The following is a 22,693-nucleotide window of genomic DNA, read 5'->3' as shown; positions in this document are numbered from 1 at the left end:
GTCAAAAGTGATGGAAATTTTTATGGTTCGAATAAGCACAATGCAGAAAATACCAATAGTTCACATAGCTGTTCTACTAATATATTTGCATGTCGCCGAACAACAGTCTTGCATACGTCCAACCTTTGGTTCTGAGGGCAACCTACCACACAATATAAAATGCAGTGCTTTAGGACTATCTTTAAATTAGAAGAGCAAGGAGGAGAGAAGATCAATGTTGGTGAACAGTTTACAAGTTGAAGATACAGATTCTTAGGCATGGGAGAGCGATGCCTTGAATGAAGGACTGCAGATTTAAATATGTGCTTTAAATTTAAATGTGCAAAATATTTTCTTTTAAGTACGCGGTTCATCAGTTCATGTTCCATACAAGCGTTGTTTTTAATTTCTGCTGTACTTCTATGAGACCACCTGAATACTGTTTACATTTTTCACGTTATGCAGTACATTAGAATTGCTGAAAATGCTCAATGAGAATATTGCATTTCTGGTACTGCATCATGCCTTTCAAGCTGTCAGTGGCTGCAAAGGACTTAGTAGTGTGGCTGAGCATATCAAGCTCAGGAAGTGCGGTAGGGCTTGATTCTTCCTTCTCACATCCTGGGATGCAGGTCCAACAAGAAATCCTTATTATCAGTTCAAATAAGAGTTTATTTGAGTTTAGGTGATTGTTCCTAGGCTATTCTCTCTCTTCAATGAAATACCAGCACGTAAAAGCTGATTAAAAATCAGTTACAACTTAGCTATAGGAAAGTTTTGATGCCTCATAAACTGTCCTGTGTAACAGCATGCGTCTTCTAGTTTTATATGTTAGATTTAATCTTCTATTTTTTGCTCAGATGATCGAGATGAAGTATATTTCTCTTTTTTTTACTTCAAGAATTGTTTCCTATGAAGTCGAAATCAGTATTTCTCCTTGATGATCATTATTAGAAAAAAATATTTTTTTACTTTTTTTTTTTTTTTTTTTTGCTGGCATGATAAAGCTGCTATTGTGACTAGAGGTCTTTGTTAATGAGCAGTAGGGTTATGGCTAGTTATAGAAATTAAAGATACATTGCAGAATGAAGATTGCAAATAAATTGTGATATTTCAATGAAAGCATTTTTGTTGCAGAAGAAGTCTTGTTAGTGATGTAACTTCATTAAGTCTTCCCCAGTGGAGCAGGCTGATCTTAATTGTTCTGGTATTTCTCCTCAAATGGCCTGGTGTTAAATTAACACCACTGATAGACTTGGTCTGTGTTAGTCACTATGTTGTCCGGGGATGTAGCATCTATGCCAGTAAATTTTGAGAGTTTACATAGTGTTGCAAGCTTTCCTAAAAAACTATGTGATTCTTTTTCTGTAAGATGATTGCCTATGTTTATCTGACCATAGCTGCTGTTATAGATTGTCTTCTGGCTACCATTGTTTTCCCTTCCATTTTACATCTAGTGCATGAATCCTCTTTTTAGAGGCATGAGTGAGGATGAGCAGAAAAATCTATTACAGTAGGGCTTTATTTAAGACAATATCAAAAGCCTGATTTGGTAGTTGCTGTAACATTTCGTTTCTGGTTTTTGTGTTTGTTTTTTTTCTTTTTCCCCTTGTTTCCCCAATGTGATGTATTATTATTAGGTGTAGACATGGTTGGAATCAACAGAGAGAGCTTTCATGGGAGTAGCAGCGCTCTAGGCAGCTTGTGACAAGAATCGATGGAAATGTCCTTTTACATACTAAGGATTTTCTTAAGCATTGTTTTTAAAGCATGTTCTGTTTTTGTTTTTTTTAAGACTTAGTGCAGAGAAACAGATACTTTTTTTTTTTCTTCTTCTTCTGCTCTGTCCCCCAGATCAGAAGTTTTTGGTAATAAAAATGTTGCACGTGGTATTTTAAATATAACTAAATCTAGGGCAGGAGCTAGGGGATATTCATATTCTGATCTCTGAAGGGATGAACAATGAAAACTTAGTCGTCTTGCAACTCTGCAGGGCTTTGCAAATCAGTTGGTACCTGCAGCGGACTTCCTGCTCCATCATTTTTCTGTCACAGTAATGTAATCCCACATCCCTGACCAAGTCAATGAACAGCAAGATGATGATATTAGTTCGAGTGCTTGTTAAAACACTGCTGTGTTTTTCCCCTTCCAAACAGATATTAGTTGTGGCCTTGGGGGACCTGCATTTTCGTGCTGTGGAAAAAAAGACATCAGCAAGAACACTTTGTAATTCCATGCTTATTAGCGACTTCTTTTCAGCAGATGGGAGAAAAACCTGTGGGTTTTGGTTTTGGTTGTTTTTTTTTTTGCCTGAAAAAATTTAAAATTTGGTCCAGGACATGTAATTTCAGGCTATTAAAATTTGAGATGCTAAAATGCCTTTGAAAAAGCCATAATTTGAAATTTAAGCTCACTTCAAGAGTATGTTAACTGTAGGTTTTATGAATGAAATATGGATGTGAAAGCTGGTCGTAGCTTCCTTGTGACTGAAAGACGACTTGGCTTCTCCATAGACGATCACGCTTATAAAATTCCTCCTCTTGTTATTTAATTAGTTCCTCCTCCTGAATTTCAGAAGACTGAGTAGCTTGTCGTTTCCAAGAGACAGTATGTGATAAAGCACAGCAATGACAAGAATTGTGATTGATATGCTGCCCAGTCCACAGTTTGGGAGAAATCTCTGAATTTCCAGTAAAAGCGCGTAGTTTAGACTTATTTTCTGAAGAACAGAGCTGATTTTGAGTATCCTTGTATAATTAAGTGCATGGCTCAGAGCTCTTTAAAGGTTGTGGGGTTTTTTTCCCCAGGATTTTTGTGACTGAAAAGAACTTCAAATACAGTTTTGTGTGAGTTCTTTCAGTCTTTGTGAAAAGAACTGGGTTTGCTTGAGGAATGGCTTTGCCTTTATAAGTGGTTTCTGGTGGTCTTCCAGTTCCTGCCCCTCTGGCTTGGAGCAGATTGACAACATGCTGACTGAGGTCAAGTGAAATAAGCTTAGAGAAGCTTTGTGTTACAGCTCTCTCTAAATGATTTCTGCAAAATTCACCCCAGAAGTCTTTGTTTTGTGACTCATGCATTTGTTTTGGAATGCCGGTGGTGTTAATTAACACCACTTCAGTGTCAGTATACAATACTCTGGAAGAATCTAATTTTTTGTGAATACTTTATACTATAACCAGTAAAAAAGCCATTTTCCTTAATTGATTAAAGATTTCTTTTACTGATTAAACTGTTACTGAAAATTGTCAGTAATGATAGACATTGTGTACACATATCTCTCTAGCTTAAAATGCCTATTGAGTGGTAATGTAATAAGCATGTGCATCTCCAAAGTTTGTTTATCATATACATTATTTTTTTTATTTTTTTTATTTTTTTAGAATAAAGCAGTCCTACTAATATTACCAGGAGGAATGTGTTTTAAAAGCCTTGATCAGTGTAATTTCTTCAGTTGTGCCTCAGTGACTTGGTGGTTATCTGACAAAACACTGCATGAAGTTACTAGAATTACTCTGGATCACTCAAGTTAAGGATTTGTGAATGTGGTTTCTGTACTCGCTTCCTCTGTTTTAAAATGAAAGGCTCTACTGCTGAAATTGTTTGGTGCCAAATGGAGTGAAGTCGTAATTCAAAACAAATATTAAAAGAACTGCACCTCAGTGTGACGGGGTCGTGCTTGTGGACTATTAACAACCAGTTGAAGCATGTTCTGCTCTGCTCAAGAGCTTTGCGGGAAAGCCCAGGAGGACTTTCTCTGCCTGTCTGCTTTGCCTCAGCTGCTCCATGCAGGATCAGGGAAGGCCTCCTGAGGGTTCGTAAGGACTCTTCCCGAAGAGTAGCGGAGCATGCTTGGGTGGAGGAAAGCTTCTTGTAGCTCAGGGTTGGGCAGACAGAGGAACTGTACCCAAGACATCCCGTCAGGAGGCCAAAAGCGAGCAGGAGACCTCTCATTAGCGGATACGTACCTGGGCCTCAGAGATGACATTTGTCCTGCAAGTCTTGAGTAAAAGTTTTTCCTTCTTGCTGCAGCATGAAGAATTCCAAAGGGACTATAAGGCTGTGGTAGGCGAGCCAGAAGAAGGAGATTACAGGCGTTTTGTGAATAGTTTGGTTTACCTTGTGGTGTAATGAAGCCGGTTAGATTTAGCAAGTTTGGGCCTTAAAATCAGGGGGTAGCAATGATGTCTTAGATCTCTGTTTATGCTTGGATCCTGTCACAGAAAAATAATCAGAAAACAGCTATTAAAAAAAATTGGTGCACAGGTTTTGTTTTTCTGTGAAGCACAAGTTAACCAAATGGTGTCTTCAACCTGTGGTGTTCTTATGTGAAACACAGATAGTCAGCAAGGTTCACGGGTATCTGATGTGTTTTTCAGAACTTTGCCAAGAATATTTTTGCAATTCTTCAATCAGTAAAAGCCAGAGAAGAAGGCCGAGCACCTGAGCAAAGACCTGCACCGAACACAGCACCAACGGTAAGAGCAGCGCTTTGATGAATATGAAGGCTGTGACACCAAAAGTGAGAGTAGAGTGTCATGTCATTATTAAACAAGAATTTGTTTTGGCCTAGTTCCAGTGAGTGCACAACTTCCAAGCATAACTTCAGAGACATTCTTTGACTTAAATTACATTTATTGGTATTTAAAGAGTTTAATACATTAGTTTAATTTGTTCAATATGTTCTTGTTACTTAGATTAAACTGCTAGTGCCAGCTTCTGTGTCTATCAGACACTGGTGACATCCTGCATCTATTTGCAAGAAATGTATTAGATGAGACTACTGCCATTTCAAACAAAATGTTTTGCTGTTTTTCTGACAGATAGGGTGGCAAATGTTTAAGAATCTGGAACATGACTCATGAGTGGGAACAGCTTGAACCAGCTTTCTTTTGCTGTAATAAATCAGAAGGACAGACTTAGAGCTTTATTGTTTAAGTCTATCTAGGTATTAGACAGGATTTGTTTCGTGTTGTGCTATTTACTATTGAGTTCTATTAAACCTAATATATTTTTGAACTTAGTGGCAGTCTGTTAAAAAAGCTATTTAATCATCCTTGGATTTGTTTTTGCTGCTACTGCATTGAACAAATAACTGAATTTAAATAGTAAGGTGATTTTCAAGCTTTAATTATTTGCTTTGTGTTGAATTTTGTAAATTGTGCATGGGACTATTTAAAAGTCCCATTCAGAATAGTTGTGAATACATAACAGCCATCCACAAAAAAGATTGGATTGGTATTTAGTGTGCCTCTAGATTGGTGCTTTTTTAAAACTTTTTCTCCTGGAATGCCTTTTTTCCCCTCCAAATTTGTTTTTATTCTGTAGGTATAGCAGAATTTTAGTTTAATCAGGCTGGCAAGGAACATTTTGTGTGTAAGGCTGAAGGCTGAATCATGGTTGTCAGTTGACAGGTTTCCCCCCCTCCTCTAATCCTTGAGATATTACAAAAACCTCAGTGATTCTATAAAACATACAGATTTTAGCTAATGTAGTTTGTTACTGCTACTTTAGTTTTGTCTCAGGTTGTTGTCATTGCTTTCAGCCTGTACTTCTAAACTCTGTTTCTGTAAGATTGTGAGTGAATGTTGAAGGGAAACTTCAGAAGTTTTCAAATGCATTGAAACTTCTACAAAAGTGAACTAACTTTATATTCTTGAGCAGTTACATGTAGTACTTCATGAATTTCAAAACCCATCAAATATCTTTTAGTGTGTTTTACAAATCTTGTTTAATCTCTTTTAGGATCCCACTTTACGAAACAAGCAACCTATTCCAGCTGCCTATAACAGATACGATCAGGAAAGATTCAAAGGCAAAGAGGGTAAGTTGACTGCAATGCTTCTTTTCAAAGAAAAAAAAATTGGGAAATGAAACTGATGAGTTATAAAGTTCGGTTTAGGGGATTTTCTGTGCCATTTCTTTTCAAACCTAAGAAAAGACCAAAAAAAGGCTGTAACTATGCCTAAAGATAGCTTTTCCAAGTAATAAAGTTGAAAAATATTATTTATTAGAAATTATTTCTACCTCTTAGGAAGCGAACTGGAAGTTTAAAGCCAGAACTTCTTGGGGGGAAAAAAAATAATTATTTCTTTGGAGAAAGTCATATGTAATTAATAAAAAAGCAGAACTGCAAATTTGACTGTCAGATGCATAAAATAAAATAGATTGCCTGTCCTCAATCAATCATAATTACTTTACAAGTTGCTTCCAGTAATTACAAGTAAATATTATTAGCTTATGTCTCTTTAAATTAAAAAATAAACCAGTAACAACATTAGCTCCCTTCTGAAAAGAAGATGGAAATAATCTACAATATTTAAGAGTTCTCACTTATTTTAAAACAGGGTGGAAAGTTGAACTTGAGTGTTGATTTGTCTTTCGGACTCAAAATTTTTCTTCTGTCCCCCTTGCTTTTTTTTAATCTTCTGGTTTAGTACCAGTTCTAGTTACTTCATGTTCACGTCTTGCTGTGGTTTTATTTTGCAAATCCTGATTGTTGTAGTTGGATGATCTTGTGTTTCTCGCAGGCAAGGCAAATTTTGTTGCACTTCTGAGTTGCCTTCTAGTTGTCAAACAAAATCGTTCTCTTCTTTAATGAAACTTCCCAGGCATGCTTCTAAGGACTTTGTTTTCTGACTGCAAGAACTTGCTGCTAAATGCTATTTTAAACTGTAGATGAAGAATTCAGCTTGCATCTTTTAGAGTATTTGGTTTTGTCCAAGTTAGTACTGTTTTTTTATTCGGTTTCCCTGAATAATACTCATATGCCGTGTATGTGAATTCTCAGGTTTTGTGGAAGTGCTGAACTGTAGCTGATTGTGTTCAAATTTATATTGAAATGACATGATTGCTTTTGCTATATAAATAAGTAAAAAGCAAGAGTATATTACAGTACTACTAGGATATTCAGTTTTGACTGTAACTGGAGGAAAAAAAGGCATAAAGTAAAACACCAAGAGAACTTCATGCCATAAGAAATTTGTGAAGGTTATGTTTTCCTTGCACCTCATACTGGATAATGTACAAGAATTTCAGAATCTGACTGTAGCCATCTCTGAAGTTATTTAAAAAAAGCAGAGTTTTGTAAATATGCACTTACATATGAATATATCCTTTAGGTCTATGGATTTTTTGTGTGTGTGTGAAAATTACTGTAAGAAATTTGGTCAGATATTCTATTATATCCTCTTGAAGTCTATTCCCTGTTGGCCCCAGTATACCTTTATTTCAGTGCAGTGGTTTTTATTTACTACTATTCATTGACAATTGTGTGGGGGGTAGGAGAAAAAAGCAAAAGCAGGATATTTGCTAGCTTTTTCAGCATTGAAAAATAATCTACAAGTAGCATCCATCAAAAATTCACTGTTATAATAAGAGCCAAGGGAATTTGGGAAAGAAAGGAAGAAAAGGAAAAAAAAAAAAAAAAAACACAAAAACCAACAGACAGCCCCTCGTGAATATTTTTGCTAGTACTTCTTCAGTTTGCTTCTGATAATATTTTAAATCTTCAAGACTTGCATATTTGCCAAGTAGTTTTCCTTTTAATACCATTTCCTATTAAGAGTTAAAAATAGTAAGTATCCATACTGGACAGTATGAAATCAAAGGTGGAGAAAGAAATTAATGGACAAGTGTAACAGTTCAAATGTGCCAATGCATATAATTCATTGTGGACTCCTTTACAATAAGAAATTTAAGTAAAGGAATGGTCTGTGTCCTTCTAGAGGACAAATTACATAGTCCCAGTAAGCAACTTGTATAGACATCTGTTGTACTAAACAGGTGAATGTATTTTATGCTTTTACTGCATGTGTGAGGTTCAAGAGGGAACAGAAAATAACAGATTTTACATGGCAGGAAAAAAGAACCCAGAAGAGTTTGTCAGGTTGCTCACTGGAGCGAGTTTAATGTAGAAATTTCTGAGCAGAAATAAAAGGAGAGATTAAGTGATTGTCAGGGGAAAAAAAAAAAATGTTTCTGCCTGTAATTAATACTGTTGAAAAATCTATTTGTATGTTGGGTGATTCTGAGAATGTGGTCTTGGGGTTTCCATCGGTGCTGAAATGGACTGGACTCTTGTTTCAGTTAAAGTTCTTTTGTGATGTGGTGGTTATGTAATGCCTAAAATGGTCATATTCTCTTTGGGTAGTTATCATTATCGTTCTGCTTCATTCTAGGACATGATTGTGCCTTAGCTTTCCGGTTTCTTGGTTTAGTCACATACAGAGTTAATTCTGTATTTTAGTCTTCTAGGTGTATTTAAAGAAATACATAGTTTAAGAATAGCATTGGTGTAATAGCAAGTTAAAAAAGTGTAGTCTAGCATTGGAAATGCAAATTAGGTGTTCAAAAGACTGTATTTCAAAGACAAGATTGACTTATGAAAGGTACTGATACAGCATTTATGAAAGTTATGTAGAACTAGTAATTAATGTCTGGATTTCTTAGGAGAGGACTTAGAGATATCAGAGATCTTCCTCAGCTCCAAATTAACCTTAGAAAATAACAGAACTTATTTACTTCTGGGGTATTCTATTATAAAACTATAACTATAAAATTACAGTCTAACTGAAACTCAGTGCAGGTAGTTTTTGAAAGCCATAATTACGCATTAAGGTTTTCCTCTGCCATTCACCACTAGTAATGTGATTTGCTTAAAGCTGAACTATGCACATTCCTTGCAACCATATCACAAGTGAACTCATTCCTTAATGGATTTTTAATTTAATTGCCCTTAAAATTAAGCTGTGCCCCCCAAATAGTCAGTGCAGAAGTGAGGTTGCAAGCACAAAGACATCAATAAGAGTAAAATAAAGCAGTTATCGTTCCTTAGAGAGTAGTTTTTTACAGTTACTCTAGTAAGAACTTGGAATTACATGTGTTCATGGAAAGCTTGCACTATTGGGGGTTTTGGGAAAGAAGTCTGAAGGAAAAGAAGGATGATTATTTAAGTTTTAGGTATAATAACTTGCAGTCTTTGTACCACTGTATCCATGTTTATTAGTAATCATGGATAACACCTGAGATAAATTTGAACCCTATAGATTTGTGTCACTCTGAAGAGTTTCCACAGCTTACCCTATGTGACTGTGTGTGTGGCTGGCTAGCCATTGTGGAAGGGAGGGTTGTACGATGGACGTAACTGTGTGTGCACTAGTTATCCTGGCTAGGCAAAGCCAAGAGAGGTAACATACAATGGTTTAGGTTGGAAAGGGACCTTGAAGATTATCAAGTTCCAACCTCCCTGCCATAGGCAGGGACACCTCCCACTAGACCAGGTTGCTCAAAGCCCCATCCGACTTGCCCTTGAACACCTCCAGGGATGGAGCTTCCATAACTTCCCTGGGCAACCTGTTCCAGTGCCTCAGCACCCTCAGAGTGAAAAACTTCTTCCTACTATCTAATCTAAATCTACCCTTTTCCAGTTTGAAGTGATTCCTCCTCGTCCTATCAGTACATGCCCTTGTAAAAAGTCCCTCTCCATCTCTCCTGTAGGCCCCCTTTCGGTACTAGAAGGCCGCAATAAGGTCTCCCCGGAGCCTTCTCTTCTCCAGGCTGAACAAACCCAACCCTCTCAGCCTGTCCTCATAGGAGAGGTGCTCCAGCCCTTGGATCATCTTTGTGGCCCTCCTCTGGACCTGCTCCAACAGGTCCATGTCTTCCCTGTGTTGGGGGCTCCAGAGCTGGATGCAGTACCCCAGGTGGGGTCTCACCAGAGCAGAGTAGAGGGGCAGAATCATCTCCCTCAACCTGCTAGCCACACTTCTTTTGATGCAGCCCAGGATATGGTTGGCCTTCTGGGCTGTGAGCATGTATTGCTGGCTCATGTTGAGCTTCTTGTTAATCAGCACCCCCAGGTCCTTCTCCTCAGGGCTGCTCTTGATCCATTCCCCACCAAGCCTGTATTTGTGCTTGGGATTGCCCTGACCCAGATGTAGGACCTTGCACTTGGCCTTGTTGAACTTCATGATGTTGACATGGGCCCACCTCTCCAGCCTATCCAGGTCCCTCTGGATGGCATCCCTTCCCTCCAGGGTGTCTACCTCGCCACACAGCTTGCCACACATTGGCAAACTTGCTGAGGGTGCACTCGATCCCACTGTCCATGCCTCCGACAAAGGTGTTGAACAGCACGGGTCCCAGTACCGACCCCTGAGGAACACCACTCGTCACTGGTCTCCACTTGGACATTGAGCTGTTGACAGCAACTCACATCTCTAAGCTTTTGTCTTTGTGTCTCACCCGTTTGCTTGTTCCTCAGAGGTATTGAAACTACAGGAAGGATTCACAGCAGTCCTCTTCTAGTTGCATCATGATTGCAGCTTGTTGTCCCTCTGCAGTTTCATATTGTACTACAGTATTCATGCAGATTTAAAGTTTAGGCAGCAAAAAGGTGAACTGTTTTGGTTTTTTTTTTGTGGATGATTTCTGTGGTTTAGGACAGAATTTTTCCATTAACAGTCTTGTTCTTAACATAAACAATTCAAAGCTCGTGGAGCTAAGATGGTAAATTTAGGAATTTTAACATGAGATATATTAAGTAAACTGCTGAGTTGCAGCTGAATTTCTCTGCTTCTTGTGATGGATCATTATTTCTGATGCGGTGTATCAGGATGCCTCTCTGGTTTACCTAAAATCTTCACGCCAGATGGGACAGGATTTGCTGCTAGAATGGTTTAGATTGCCTTAGTGGTAAATGTGAGGGGGGGATGTGGTAATTGTGAGGTACTATTCTCGAAGAGCAAATGATCAGTTACACCTGCAGTCAACGGAACTGCTTATGCAGCCCTGAGTCAGTAGTTGGCAGCTGGGGGGACTTGTTACTGCAGCTTCGGTTAGGCAGGAGGGAGAAATCTTTCCTTTGACACTCTTAAAGTTCTGTGGTATATGCCGTAGGAAGTGTATTAGAATGTCTCTTGCAGCAGGACTTGTAGGTCCTAGATATTTCCACAGTGGAAGAACACGTTATTTGGCAGTGCACCCATCATGCTGAACTGTTCAAATGGTTTTGAGGTGAGGAGGTGAGTGCCCTGCAATTAGTTTCCTCGACTGCCGTTTCCTTCCTGTTGGTTTTGTTTCTTTCGTGCTGGCAGGCAGTGATGGTACCCTCTCTTTAACAACATAGAGCTCCACTCTGTGCTCAAGTTTCTATACCTTTCCCTTTGTAGTTTTATTCCTTTCTTTCATATTACTTCCTTTAGCTTATATTTACATTTTATTAATAACATTAATTAATGTGCATCTTTACTTTGTGGTATTTTATTCATGCCACAGACTATCTTGTTCAAATGACAGTCTGTCTGTCATATCTTCTTGAGCAGCATAATCTTTAAATCCTTTTCAGGATTTAAAAATCATGTGCCCAGATGTCATTGGACACTTAGGAAGGTATCTCAGGTCCTCTCCTGTGCGCCTCAGTGTTTGATATTTAGATATATCTGTAGTGGCGTATGTGGTTTGCAGCTCAGCCAGTGGTATACGGAAGCTGAGCTGATGTGGTTGTTCTATAGGACATCCTAGGTACTAAGCTGTTTTGGACGCTGTACCTTGTTTTTTTCCACAGTTTTTTGGGTGGCTTTACCAGAGATCCTCCTTTTCACATGCTTGTTTCTTTGGTAATTGCAGACTGTGAAATAGTGCTGGGCTAATAATCTTGAAGATTACATTTTCTTGATCCGTTGAGTGCATCTCTCAGTATAGGTGGCAAAGTAAAGTTTCTCTGTGCTGCTCCAAGTGTTAGGTCTGTAAAGCGTATTCCAGGAGCGTTATTCTTGTTTGTCTGCTATTGTTGTTGTCAAGGTTTCAACACAGCAGAAGCCAATTGTTATTAAAAAAAGCCAAACCAAACAAACAACATTTGGTCCTATTTGGTATAAACTGGAGAGGGTCTTGCTGTACAGCCATGTGATTTCAGTCTGTAATAGTGAAAAGAATATTATTTACTACATCCAAGTGTTTCCTTAAGGAAAGCTTGCTGTTGACTTCCCGCTATTGTAATTTTATGTTTGAATTATTCTTGTAATTGTGTTAGATTTTCAAACATAGCTGCAGTTTCTCAGAAGTATGCCTAGCTTTCAATCAGTAGTAAGCGTTAAGCCTAGGCAACAGAGGACTATGGAGTTTTTCAACTTGAGGTGACTCTGGACCACAAAATCTTTTTTTCTCTCTCCTATGCATTGTTAAGAAAGTTTCTTTATGAAGTATTTCTCGTTATTTTCTTCTAAATTGTGTGATTTCTGTTTACATAAATAGAATAGGAGAACTGGTAGCAGGAGATCCAGAGTTCTGAAACTTGGCTGCCTTGTTAGACTTTTATTTATTGTATTCATTTTTAAGGTTATAGGATTCTTCTTTTTTTTTTTTTTTCCTAGCAGAGAATGTGTGCAAGAGATTGACAGTTGGACAAAGACTGCAGTCCATCACTGTTTTCTGCCTTTGTGTGACCAAGTAGTTTGATAACTTTGAGTACTGTACCTTCACTTCAGTGCTGGAAATTTCACACAGATTCATACTGTAATTTTTTTTTACTAGTACTGTGAGAAACTTTTAAGAACTTGGGTGTTAATTACTTGTAAGATTATTACTGAACTGTTATATATGAACTGTGCCGAGAATTTTGTAAACTAATTAGCGTAGCTTGGAAATTCAGGCATGAAACTTCTAACTTCTAGTTGTTAGAGTACAGTACTGAAAAGGAGTGTTCAGTAAACTGGTATGTAGAATGAAATTTGGTGTCAGTGATTTAATTACCATGGGTGTGAAGTGGTGTAGTGAATCATTTCCAGGCAGTCTGCAGAGCTGTTGCTATCTGGGGTTTGAAGAGTATACAGCTGAAAAAAGAAGTGGTTATTCAATCTTATTCATCTGCAATTCAAAAAAAGTCTTTAACTTGAGCTCTTCATTGTTTCAGTGGCATGCTCCTTTGTTCTGTTTCTGTTTGCCTAGACTTCCTTCCAGAAATTCAGGTTAATTTGAGTCTTTTTAAAGCTATTATTCTTTTGGTAATGTATCAGTACTCAAGTTTGCAGCCGGATTGGATGGCTAGAGCTGCAGCAGGTGCAGAATCCAAATGCAGAGTGAGCGAGATGGACGCAGAGCAGTGGGCTTTAAGCAAATGGAAGGCACTTTGAACATTAATATTCGTATGCAAGTAAATGGAACATATGCCCAAATGGTGATGGAGAATATAATCAGTCCAATAAGCTGGTGCATTAGGGTGCATATTTTCATTTGCAGGTCTAATTCTTTTAAGTGAGAGAAGGCACTCAGATTGATGCATGGTGATGCTAGAAGGGTAACTAGTGATGAACCACACTGGAAAAGCATGTGATTATTTTCGTAGTCTTTGGGTTATTGAACTGTGAAATTGTGATCATAATACATGCAATGACTGGAGGAAAAAAGGTAGTCTTAATGTTAACTGGTGATGGTTTATGTTTTTGAAGCATTAGAATTGATTATTCCATACTAGTTACTGTGTTTAGTTTCTCAAGATACAGTTTTTAAGGCATTTGTTAATTTTGGTGTTTTTAACAATGCTTATATGTTTATAAAACTGATTATATTTGGCAACCAGAAAAAGTTGTAATATAGTTAGTCACAATACATAAATGTTGGGCTTTGCTTGTATTCTTTACTCCTTAGGGTTAGACCTGTGGTTAAAGTATTTAATATGGACAGCTTTTTGCTAAAGAAAATGTGTATGATAGTTTTGTTGTAATCTTATTGAAAAATCCCAGTGTACTGAAGACTCTCAAGTAAGGGGTGGTTTTTTTGACAGTTGTTCTGCATCTAATTCCAAGTCCAAAGTCTTGCCATCACGATACTTTTATTTAAAGGGCTCTTTTCTTCTTAAATACCCTTTTCTTAGTAGATGGCTTATAATTTTAACTGCTTCCTCTATTACCATCAGTGAAGCTGTGATTTTGAAACAAGTTGCAAACTAATTCTTGGCCAGGCATTAATATTTCATCTCTGTACTGGTGCATGACTCAGCAGCACAGATTCGAGCTGGTTTGGGAGGCAGGGGAGAAACATATTGCTTTTGTGTTCTTAGTCAGAGGGTATGGTACAGCATTTATGCTGATGTATGCTGGGGGCACATCCCCTGGTGCTCCAGGTTGCTCTGTGTTCTGCTCCTCTTTACTGTGACCTGTGGTTCCTCTTGTATCCCCAGTCTGCCTTTGAGCAGCTGCGTCAGGGTCAGCCGCTGCCCTCGGAGAATGCTCTGGAAGAAGTGCTTCTCCGCTTTCTAGCCTGGTCCTTGAATGTCTTTTACAACCAGCTGCATTAACCTGGCTAACACCCTCAGCGGTTTTTGAAGTGAGAATGCGGCTCTAACTGTGGAGTCCCTGACTTGGAAGCATTTGTTTTCTGCTTTGCACAGGCTGTGTACAATAAATGGAGCCGAAGGTACTACTGTGTATGTTGCCAAGTGTGCAAACTGTTGAGACCTTACAAAAAGGCACAAAAGTGCAAGTGGCAGGGCTCTCTCGCTTGTAGCAGTGTTTATTTCTGTAAGAGAAGTGAGTGGCTGACTGGGAGAGTATCACATGGTGAACGTGAGAGGATCAGGTCAAAAAAGCCATATGCTGAGAAAAGAGTGTCCATGCTGTTACCAGTTAAAGGAGGGTTGCTGTGATTATCTGGAAGCTGGCAGTGCTTATCTCACACAGTTGCTTGAGAGTTTGAGGCAGGAAATCTGAGAACTGGTGGGTAGTTTGGGACGTGGTTCCTTCTGCTCATCCCGCCCTACCTGCAGGTAGCAGACCCTTGGGGTCTGCACTAACCATTTGCAGGAGCGTAAGTGGGCACCTACGTTCTACTTTGACCATGTAGCATCTCGTAGATTTACATTAATAAGGAGAAGTACTAAGCCGTTATTTACAGATTCTCAGAACTGTTTTATTTACTACCTGAGTAGCTGTTCAGTAGCATTGTAAGGCTTGTGTAGCTGCTGGAAAAAGCACCCACTCTAATGCCTGAGGCAACAGGTGGCTCTTTAGGATGCTGGATGTTTGCTCCTCTGCTGGGAGGAAGGGTCAGCACAAGGCTGGGAGCAGCAGGAAGCTGGTGAGAGCCAGAACCTCTGGTCAGTGGCTCTTGTGGCTCAGTAAATGAACCAGGACACATTTTACAAGAGACTTGGGGAGATTTTTGCAAAAGATGAAACCACTGGCAGTTGAGCAGAGGCTTGTTCCCTGCCAGGTGCCTCTCTCCCCTTTGATTTACTGTCTAACTGTGCTGCTGGCTTTGCGGGCATTTATTCCCTTTGCGATGCTGATGGAGCCCTGGGCTAGGGTTTCTGAAAAAGTAGAGAAAGAGTCCAGTGGAAAGAAATGACTGAAACGGGGAACAAACGTGTAGAACTAATTATAGGACCAGGATTTGTGCTGATAGGAGAGAAACTCTGGCAGACCAGGCACAAGGGGGGATGCTGCTTTGCTGGTCTCATTACGGGGCGTCTGTATTCTTTGGAGTTTGGGAAGCACATCTGGTAAAAATGGCTGGAAATTCTTCATGTCGCAAGCAAGAGGAACCCATAATAGGTCAGTGTGGAAAGGGGAAAGGTTCCTCTGGTGACCTGAAATTCACAAGCAGCTGTCAGCCTAGATTATACACCTCTGATTTATGTCACCCCATGTTGGCAAAAGCATCTCTTCAGCTTAGGGGACCTCTACCAAGTATTCTGCAAGGCTCCAGGCACCACTTGAAATATTAATATGCTCCTTGCCCAGAAACAGTGACCTGTATAGCGACAGAGAAAACTGTTATCCATGAAATTGTTGGTCAGATGCAACTTCACTATCTTCAGCTCAAGTTCAGCTGTATGAGCCCTGAGCTAAGACTCAATGCATAATTACATCTTGGGGTTGGGGGGGGAAGGCGGTAAGGCAATACCAATTTATAAAGGGAAGTTAGGCTTCTTTTTTCTTTTTTTATTAGAAAAGACTGCATTCATGTCGGTCTGTGCCTGCATTTTGCTCTCTCAGAATCAAGTCTAGTTCAGAAATGTTAAATCCAGCAGAAGGGGAGGAGAGGGTGGCCTTGTGAAGGCAAGATGAAGAATGGCTGGAGTTGAGGTGACTTAGGGTAAAACAAAACATGGTCGGTAACCCTAGGCCTCTCTACCTGGTAGCTGGTGATAGGTCTGGTAGCATAATCGAGAGGGGGAAGGTAAAACCAAAAACAGTGTTCAGAAAGTAGATACCCATCTCTATGGTGAGAGGAGTTATCATTTTTCAACTCCTGGGTATCTTTTTCTAGGCACTAGAGAGTTATTAAATCTGTGAAACTTTTCTGCCTCATTTCCTACAAGTGTCTGATAATCTTCCTCATCTAAGGAAGAAAGGACGTGCAACCATAGATGCTTCCCAGAGCATCTGCATTGTTTTCAAGGTTGTCTGTGTTTCAATTTAAGTTAATTTACTCATGATAAGAGCAAGAAGCTCTAACAGTCTTGAAAATCTAATATTTTTCTTGGACTTTTTGTAGGTTCAGGTATGAGCATTACTTTGATTCTGCATTATTTTTGGTCTATTATGTTTTTGTACTGATGCATTGTATGAAGGTGATGTAATAAATGGCAAAATTTTTCCAATTCCGAATAGCTATTTCTGCACAGTATCACTTACCATTACCCAAGTCTAGTTGAAATAGCCCAGAAGTTGCTTAGGTGTAGACATGCTTATTATGGTGTGATTGGTGATTATCATGCCATTTTAAGTATGAATTAATTGCGTGGTTGGTTGATGGGGTCGGTAGACAGCAGATGCATGAGGCTAGGGAATTTACAAAAAGAAAAAGGTTTTCTTGCATGTCCTGGTGGCAATATTCTGCAGCTGACTCTGATTGTAGGGTGCTGAGAATAGGAGAACAGAAAAAGGAATATTCAAAACCAAACAGGCTAGTGGCAGCAGGTTTAGTCACTGACCACTTGCAGGCTTCTGGCACTTAATCAGCATAAATTCAATCTGATTAAAACTACTGGAAAAACTCAACCCCCAAACAACCCCTTTTATCACCTTTAGTCTGGTAGTGTGAATTTATGCAGATTCTGTCCTCTGTATGATACGACAATGACATTGTTGCTCTTCTGCACTCCGGAAGTGAATTTATCATGTTAAGTGGCCATGTTTTTATTGTCAGGATGTAAGCTGTTTTCTAATTAACTATTTTTTTTTTTCTATTAATACAACTACAAGTTGAATACGTTGCATTATAATGCATTCTGGGATTATGCGGTACTTCTCCATTTTGTAGTGAAGAGAATTTCTGAGACTGCATGCATGTTGTAACGTATTTTCACAAAGATTTAAAGTTATATCCTTTCTCTGGAGTGGTTTGAATGATTCCGTGCAGCAGGAAAAGCTTACTCTGGTTACAGAAAGCAGAAATACCAAACGGACCTCTGTCTAAAGAAAACACAGATTTCTTAGTTACTAACCAGGTTTTGTATTGTGAACAGAACCTAAACCACTACCAATAGCAAGATGCGTTCTTTGCAAAAATAATTTCAAAGATATTTCCAGTGTTGTCCATTTAGACCTGACGTCCTTACGTTCATAATGATTTACAAGAGACTGTTCTCCTTTGCAGAAACGGAAGGCTTTAAAATTGATACCATGGGCACCTATCACGGAATGACTCTGAAATCTGTAACGGTAAGCTAAAACTCTTCTCTTACATATGTTTTAAAGAAATGATAGCGTACCTATGTATGTCTGTCTCTTGTCAGCCTGGCTTAGGCTCTGGAAGGTCACTTTGGTTGACTAACAGAATTGATGAAAGTTCTTCTCTGTGAAAAGATAAAACGTGTTTTGATTTGGTCTGCACAGTTTAGAGATCTTTGCTCAAGGGATTTGTCTGCAGTAAAAAGGTGTGCTGGGAAGGCTTTGCTGGCAGGTTCTTCTTGTGGAGGTGCAACCTTTTTGTGCTCGACTATACTAAGATAGTGCTATTTTTGCTAGCCTTGTGTATGTCTGTCTGTGAGGGACATCTTTCATAATGATAACTGATAAAAGTATACTCACAAAACTGAAGTAATAAAACTAGGTTTTGGAGTATCACTGTTTCCTACTCTGCAATTTAATAACAATAAATTTGTTTAGTGGTGGAAGAATCTGACCTTTGCATTACTGTTGAAGCTTTGTGGCCTAGTGAGATGGATTTTTTTATGACTTTACAATGCTGTCAGTGGAATTGCTACATACACAGATGAGAAAGAGACCCTCAAACAGATTTCCGATTTTTTGGCCAATATTTGTCTGCTTTTGTGGAAGTGGGTTGAATGCTCTCAAACAAATGCTGTTTTGATCTACTGGTAAGTAGGACAGATGCTACAAAACTAATGTAGAGCTCTCATTAAGGTTTTTGCCATCTGCATACCTATATAAATCTGATGAATAGACAGCACTAAACACTCTTCTAAATCCATGCACTGCTAATTTGAACATAAAATAGTATCTTGAATGTAAATTTCTTAAAAATTGGAGTTTTTTTTCTTATTTGATAAAAGTTCTTGCCCAAGTCTTTCATTCCCAACCTCCTCTGGACTTAAAAATACTTAAAATATTCCCTTTCTTTTTTTTTTTTTTTTTTTAAAGGAAGGAGTCTACTCAGTTCTAAACAGTGTTGTTTCTAGATTAATTCAGAAATTGGTTGGGTGAAGGAAGAAAATAACCCATTATGTCTGAAGATTTGTTCTTGAACCTTGCAGGAATTTAGGGCTGCTTTATGAGGGATCAAGCAGCGGTGTTACACCAGACCCAGGTTTTTATCGTATAATATGTCTGTTTCAAGTGGTAATGACTTGAAATGACTTAGTAAATGCCGTAGTAAATAGGTTCTGTTTAAATTGCCCTGTGGGGACAAAAAAGAAAACAGAACACAAAAAAACCTCAGCCAAGATTATAGTGACATAGAAATGCTGAAATGTTTTAAGCTTGTCAAGTGTAAAAACTGCAAAAGTGAAGGGATGCACAGTAACTCTAAAAATGATGTTTGTTTTTTTTTTTTTAAGTTCATTAAAAAATAATCAAGGTTTTTTATTCTAGGAACCCTAGCTCATGTATTCAGCATACTACCTGGAGTTTTGAGGTTAAGCCATTCTTTCTGGTTGCTTCCATTAAGAAGGAAAATACAAATGATATTAAATTTCTAGTAAATCTTTTTTCAACATAAACTAGATTATTTTTTTTAAATAACTATTTAAGAGGTATTGCTTGACTACACGTAAAGCATCATCTGGTGTCATGAGAAATCTTAAAACTCCATCTGTCACTTAGCGTTTTTCTAAGAAAGAACTTGTAAGGGATTTTTGGAGCCTTATTTTCCAGACTATTAAAAAGGTGCCCTAGATGTTTAGCTCATTCATAAATTGCGGTGACATACTGACTTTGTGTTTCAGATGGGGGAGAAATAAATCTGTTAAGTATGTGGCACAGAAATTTTCATCTGTTTTTGTCTAAACTTTGTCACAGTGATTGACCACGTAATTCTAACCCCTAATCTTCAGATCATTGTTTTGTATAGAATACTTAATCTCCTACCAATTAGCAAATTTCCTATTATGCTTTTACTCAGGTGGTGGGGTTTTGTTTGGTTTTGTTTTATTCCTGGTTTTTATGCTAGACAAAAGTAGGGAGGAAACGGGAAAGTAATTTCTTCCCCTAGAGGTTTAGTGGAAAAGTACGTTATACTCGTTGGTTAAATCATAGGAATATGGAGGGCAGCAGTGGAATTGCATTCTACCTATATGATGTGATCTGCTGTCTTCGTAGTATTTGTATAATCCCTTTTGTTAACTCATCAAAGATTTCAAAGGCTTTTGAAGTGTTAGGTAGCTCTTTGTTAGAGTCTGTGTTCAAACTTCAGATCTCTGATTTCCAGATGAATGGTGAAATTTGAAAAGTTCATTTTTATGCCACTGCTCTCCTTGACTTAGGTCGCTCCTCTGTTTCTTCTATGGTCTTTGTTTCCATTAATGTATTTATAGAGAGCAGTCATATTTTCTTAAAACTTCTTGTTTTGCTTGGCTAAACAAGTCTTATTGTGAAATAAGCTTTCAATTTCCATGTAAGTTTTCTAGATATTCCAATTAGAATTCGTCTCTCTTTTTTTGTTTTGTTTTCAAGCATGGAGAAGTAAAATTTCATGGAGTCTTCTAAGTGAGATCTCACCAATGATTTGTAGAAAGGCATTAAGAATTTCTTACTGCTTCTGAAATCATAAATATTTCCTTGAGATGGATGAATTATGTATTTTACTTTATGTTCATTCTTTATCACTTTTTTATATCTTCTTATTTTTGCTCTAGTTTCAACTTTGGTTATGAGTTGCATGTTGGTAGAGATTTTTTTTTTTTTTTTTATCCTAGTATGGTGGTTCGTTTGATTCTTTAACATTATTGGTAATACTGTCTACCCCGACTTGTGTTCTCTCTGTGTTACATGGATGCCTTTGGCTTCCTTATCACACATTGTCCTTTATTTTCTTTGTCTGAATGAAGCAGGTTGTTTTGATGGTTGGTCTTCTCTTTAAAAGGTTGATGGAGCCATTAGCTTCCAAAAGTTTTGATCTTGTTAGCAATTGGAAAAAACTTTGTAGACATATTCTTAGTACCTGGAGTGTAAACCATGACCCGCTGTCTGGAGTGTCCCACCTGCTTCTCGTATAAAATTTACAAGAAGCTTTTATTTGTTTTGTGTTGTATTCCCTCCATGTCTTCCACTTGCCCTCTGCCTTATTGTAATTCTCTGTAATGATTTTTATGAAACATGCAAAACTTCTGTTTTATGTTTGTTCTTGCTGAAATGTGAGTTGTCCTAGATGCTTGTTCTTTTTACCAGTGAAACAAAAACTTCTGCATCTTGACTGCTTTCTTTTCATCAGTGATGTTGGAAACTTTCTTAGCATTCAAAATTTGTGCCAGAACAGATGGTGAATGGTGGGCTTTTTCTGAAGTAATGTCAGCTAAAATAACTTGTGCTGCTGGCAGTTCTTCCCTGTAACAGGGTTTTTGCTTAATTGGCACACTTAGTTTCTGTTAGGAAGAACTGAGTTATTTAATGAATTTTTATTGTGAAGGCATGATTTCATTATTCTGGACCTGGAATTGTTTATAACAGGGCATTGTCCTCAGAAAGCTTTTTTTAATACCTGTGGCACCTTTTTTTTGCCTGGATTGATAATGTTTTGGAAATGAGTAAGCTACTAGTGGTAGCTCTTGCTCCCCAGTTACCCAGCAGTTGATGCTGCAAATTGTGGAGTGTGACTTTTAGAAACCTACAGGTCTACCTGCAGGCTTCAATTCAAAGCAAATCCCCTGCATAGCAGGGCAACTCCCGTTTTTTAAGTAGGAAAGTTTACTCTTTGAGATGGATCAAATAAGAGCTACGGAAGATAAGTATGTTAGTATTTTTGTACCATACAGGGTGTGAGGGAATGCTGAGAGAGAATCTTAAGCTGATATTCTGAACATGTTCTTTCTTACTTGTATAAATTTGACATGTTCAGGGCATTAGCCTTCTGCTTTCCTAAAGAGAAATGTTAACTAAGCCAGTGTCATCTAGTGGAAGCTTGGAAAGTGGGTCTGACCTTTTACGTAATATGCAATTGAATTTTTGACTATTGGTTTCTGTAACTAGGATATGTGAAGTACTTAACCATTAGTATAGCTTGAGATATCAACATCAGAACAAACTAGCTCTATGCACCTATGTCAGGATACGGGAGAAGCTGCTTGTTCCGTGAGCGTCTGATAAAGCTGGCTTTTTATAGGTTGGTACTAAAGTGTATCCTTTTCCAAGCTGAGGGTATGCTTTGGATTGGCTTTTACACATTTGCACATGCAAATAATATTTGTTTCTCCATGAAATTAATCATCACAGTGGTGCTGGTTTTACTCATCTTTGTGGGTTTTTTTCTTATGTCTTCATTACTTTAATATGAAAGAAGGGAATAGAGTGATAACATGGAGTTCTGCTGAACAATTTCCGGAGTTTAGAGTCCAGTGTGGTTGTACACTTGGGTGCAGGCGAAAAAGATTGCGTAGTACTGCAATAGGCCCTTGTAGAAATTACTTTGTTGCCTTTCCTAATTGCTAGAAAGCTCTCCTGTTTTTTAACTTCAGATTTCTTTTAGTGTTCATGGCTGCTGAAGCTCAGAAGATTCCTTTGTCTTTTGTTCTTGCTGCTAGTAATGGAATCTGTCGTTGATCATCTGTACTCATAAGCAACCAGAACTACTGTTGGCATTTCTTTCTCTTACTGTTCAGTAAACAGGTGGATACAACAGCTCTTCTAGGTATTGAGATGATATCCTTACCAGATAGTTAGGGGCTACGCTTGAAGAATCAGTATAGTGAGGGTTTCAGTTGAGGCATGTTGCCTGTAGCGAACTTAAATGCAAATTTCTGCACTGTATTTAAACATGTAAGTTTTATCTCTGGGAAGAAATTCTATGTAAGTTTTCAGTGCTCCTGAGTGCAGTGATCAAGTTTTTCTGACAAATTAACAAAAGTAACATCCATCTTTCCAGTGTAAACTGCCAGGCTTTACAACAATCTCTCAGTTGTAAAATTACCCTGAGTAAACATATGAGACTATCAGTAATTAAAGAAAATACATTACACTTCAGTCGAAACAAATACATTCCATAGTCCCAAAGAAGAAAACTAACAAAAAAAGGGGGTCCCTATGTAAGCCTCAGTACA

At 38.2% G+C, this 22,693-nt stretch overlaps 1 protein-coding gene across 1 annotated transcript in view; it reads left to right on the top strand.

Annotated features, from left to right (window-relative positions):
- Positions 1 to 22,693, top strand: part of CDC73 (cell division cycle 73) — a 108,846-nt gene that overhangs the window by 19,364 nt on the left and 66,789 nt on the right. Inside the window, exons 9-11 of the mRNA XM_009892874.1 lie at positions 4,356 to 4,454; positions 5,722 to 5,800; positions 17,578 to 17,642. Coding sequence (XP_009891176.1) covers positions 4,356 to 4,454; positions 5,722 to 5,800; positions 17,578 to 17,642 — 243 coding nt within the window. The remainder of the gene's footprint in view (positions 1 to 4,355; positions 4,455 to 5,721; positions 5,801 to 17,577; positions 17,643 to 22,693) is intronic.

The sequence above is a fragment of the Charadrius vociferus genome, unplaced genomic scaffold (assembly GCF_000708025.1).
Source record: "Charadrius vociferus isolate BGI_N301 unplaced genomic scaffold, ASM70802v2 scaffold39, whole genome shotgun sequence".
In the NCBI taxonomy this organism is placed as follows: domain Eukaryota; kingdom Metazoa; phylum Chordata; class Aves; order Charadriiformes; family Charadriidae; genus Charadrius; species Charadrius vociferus.
Note: the sequence above shows the minus strand (reverse complement) of the source record. Positions and strands in the feature narration are given on the sequence as shown.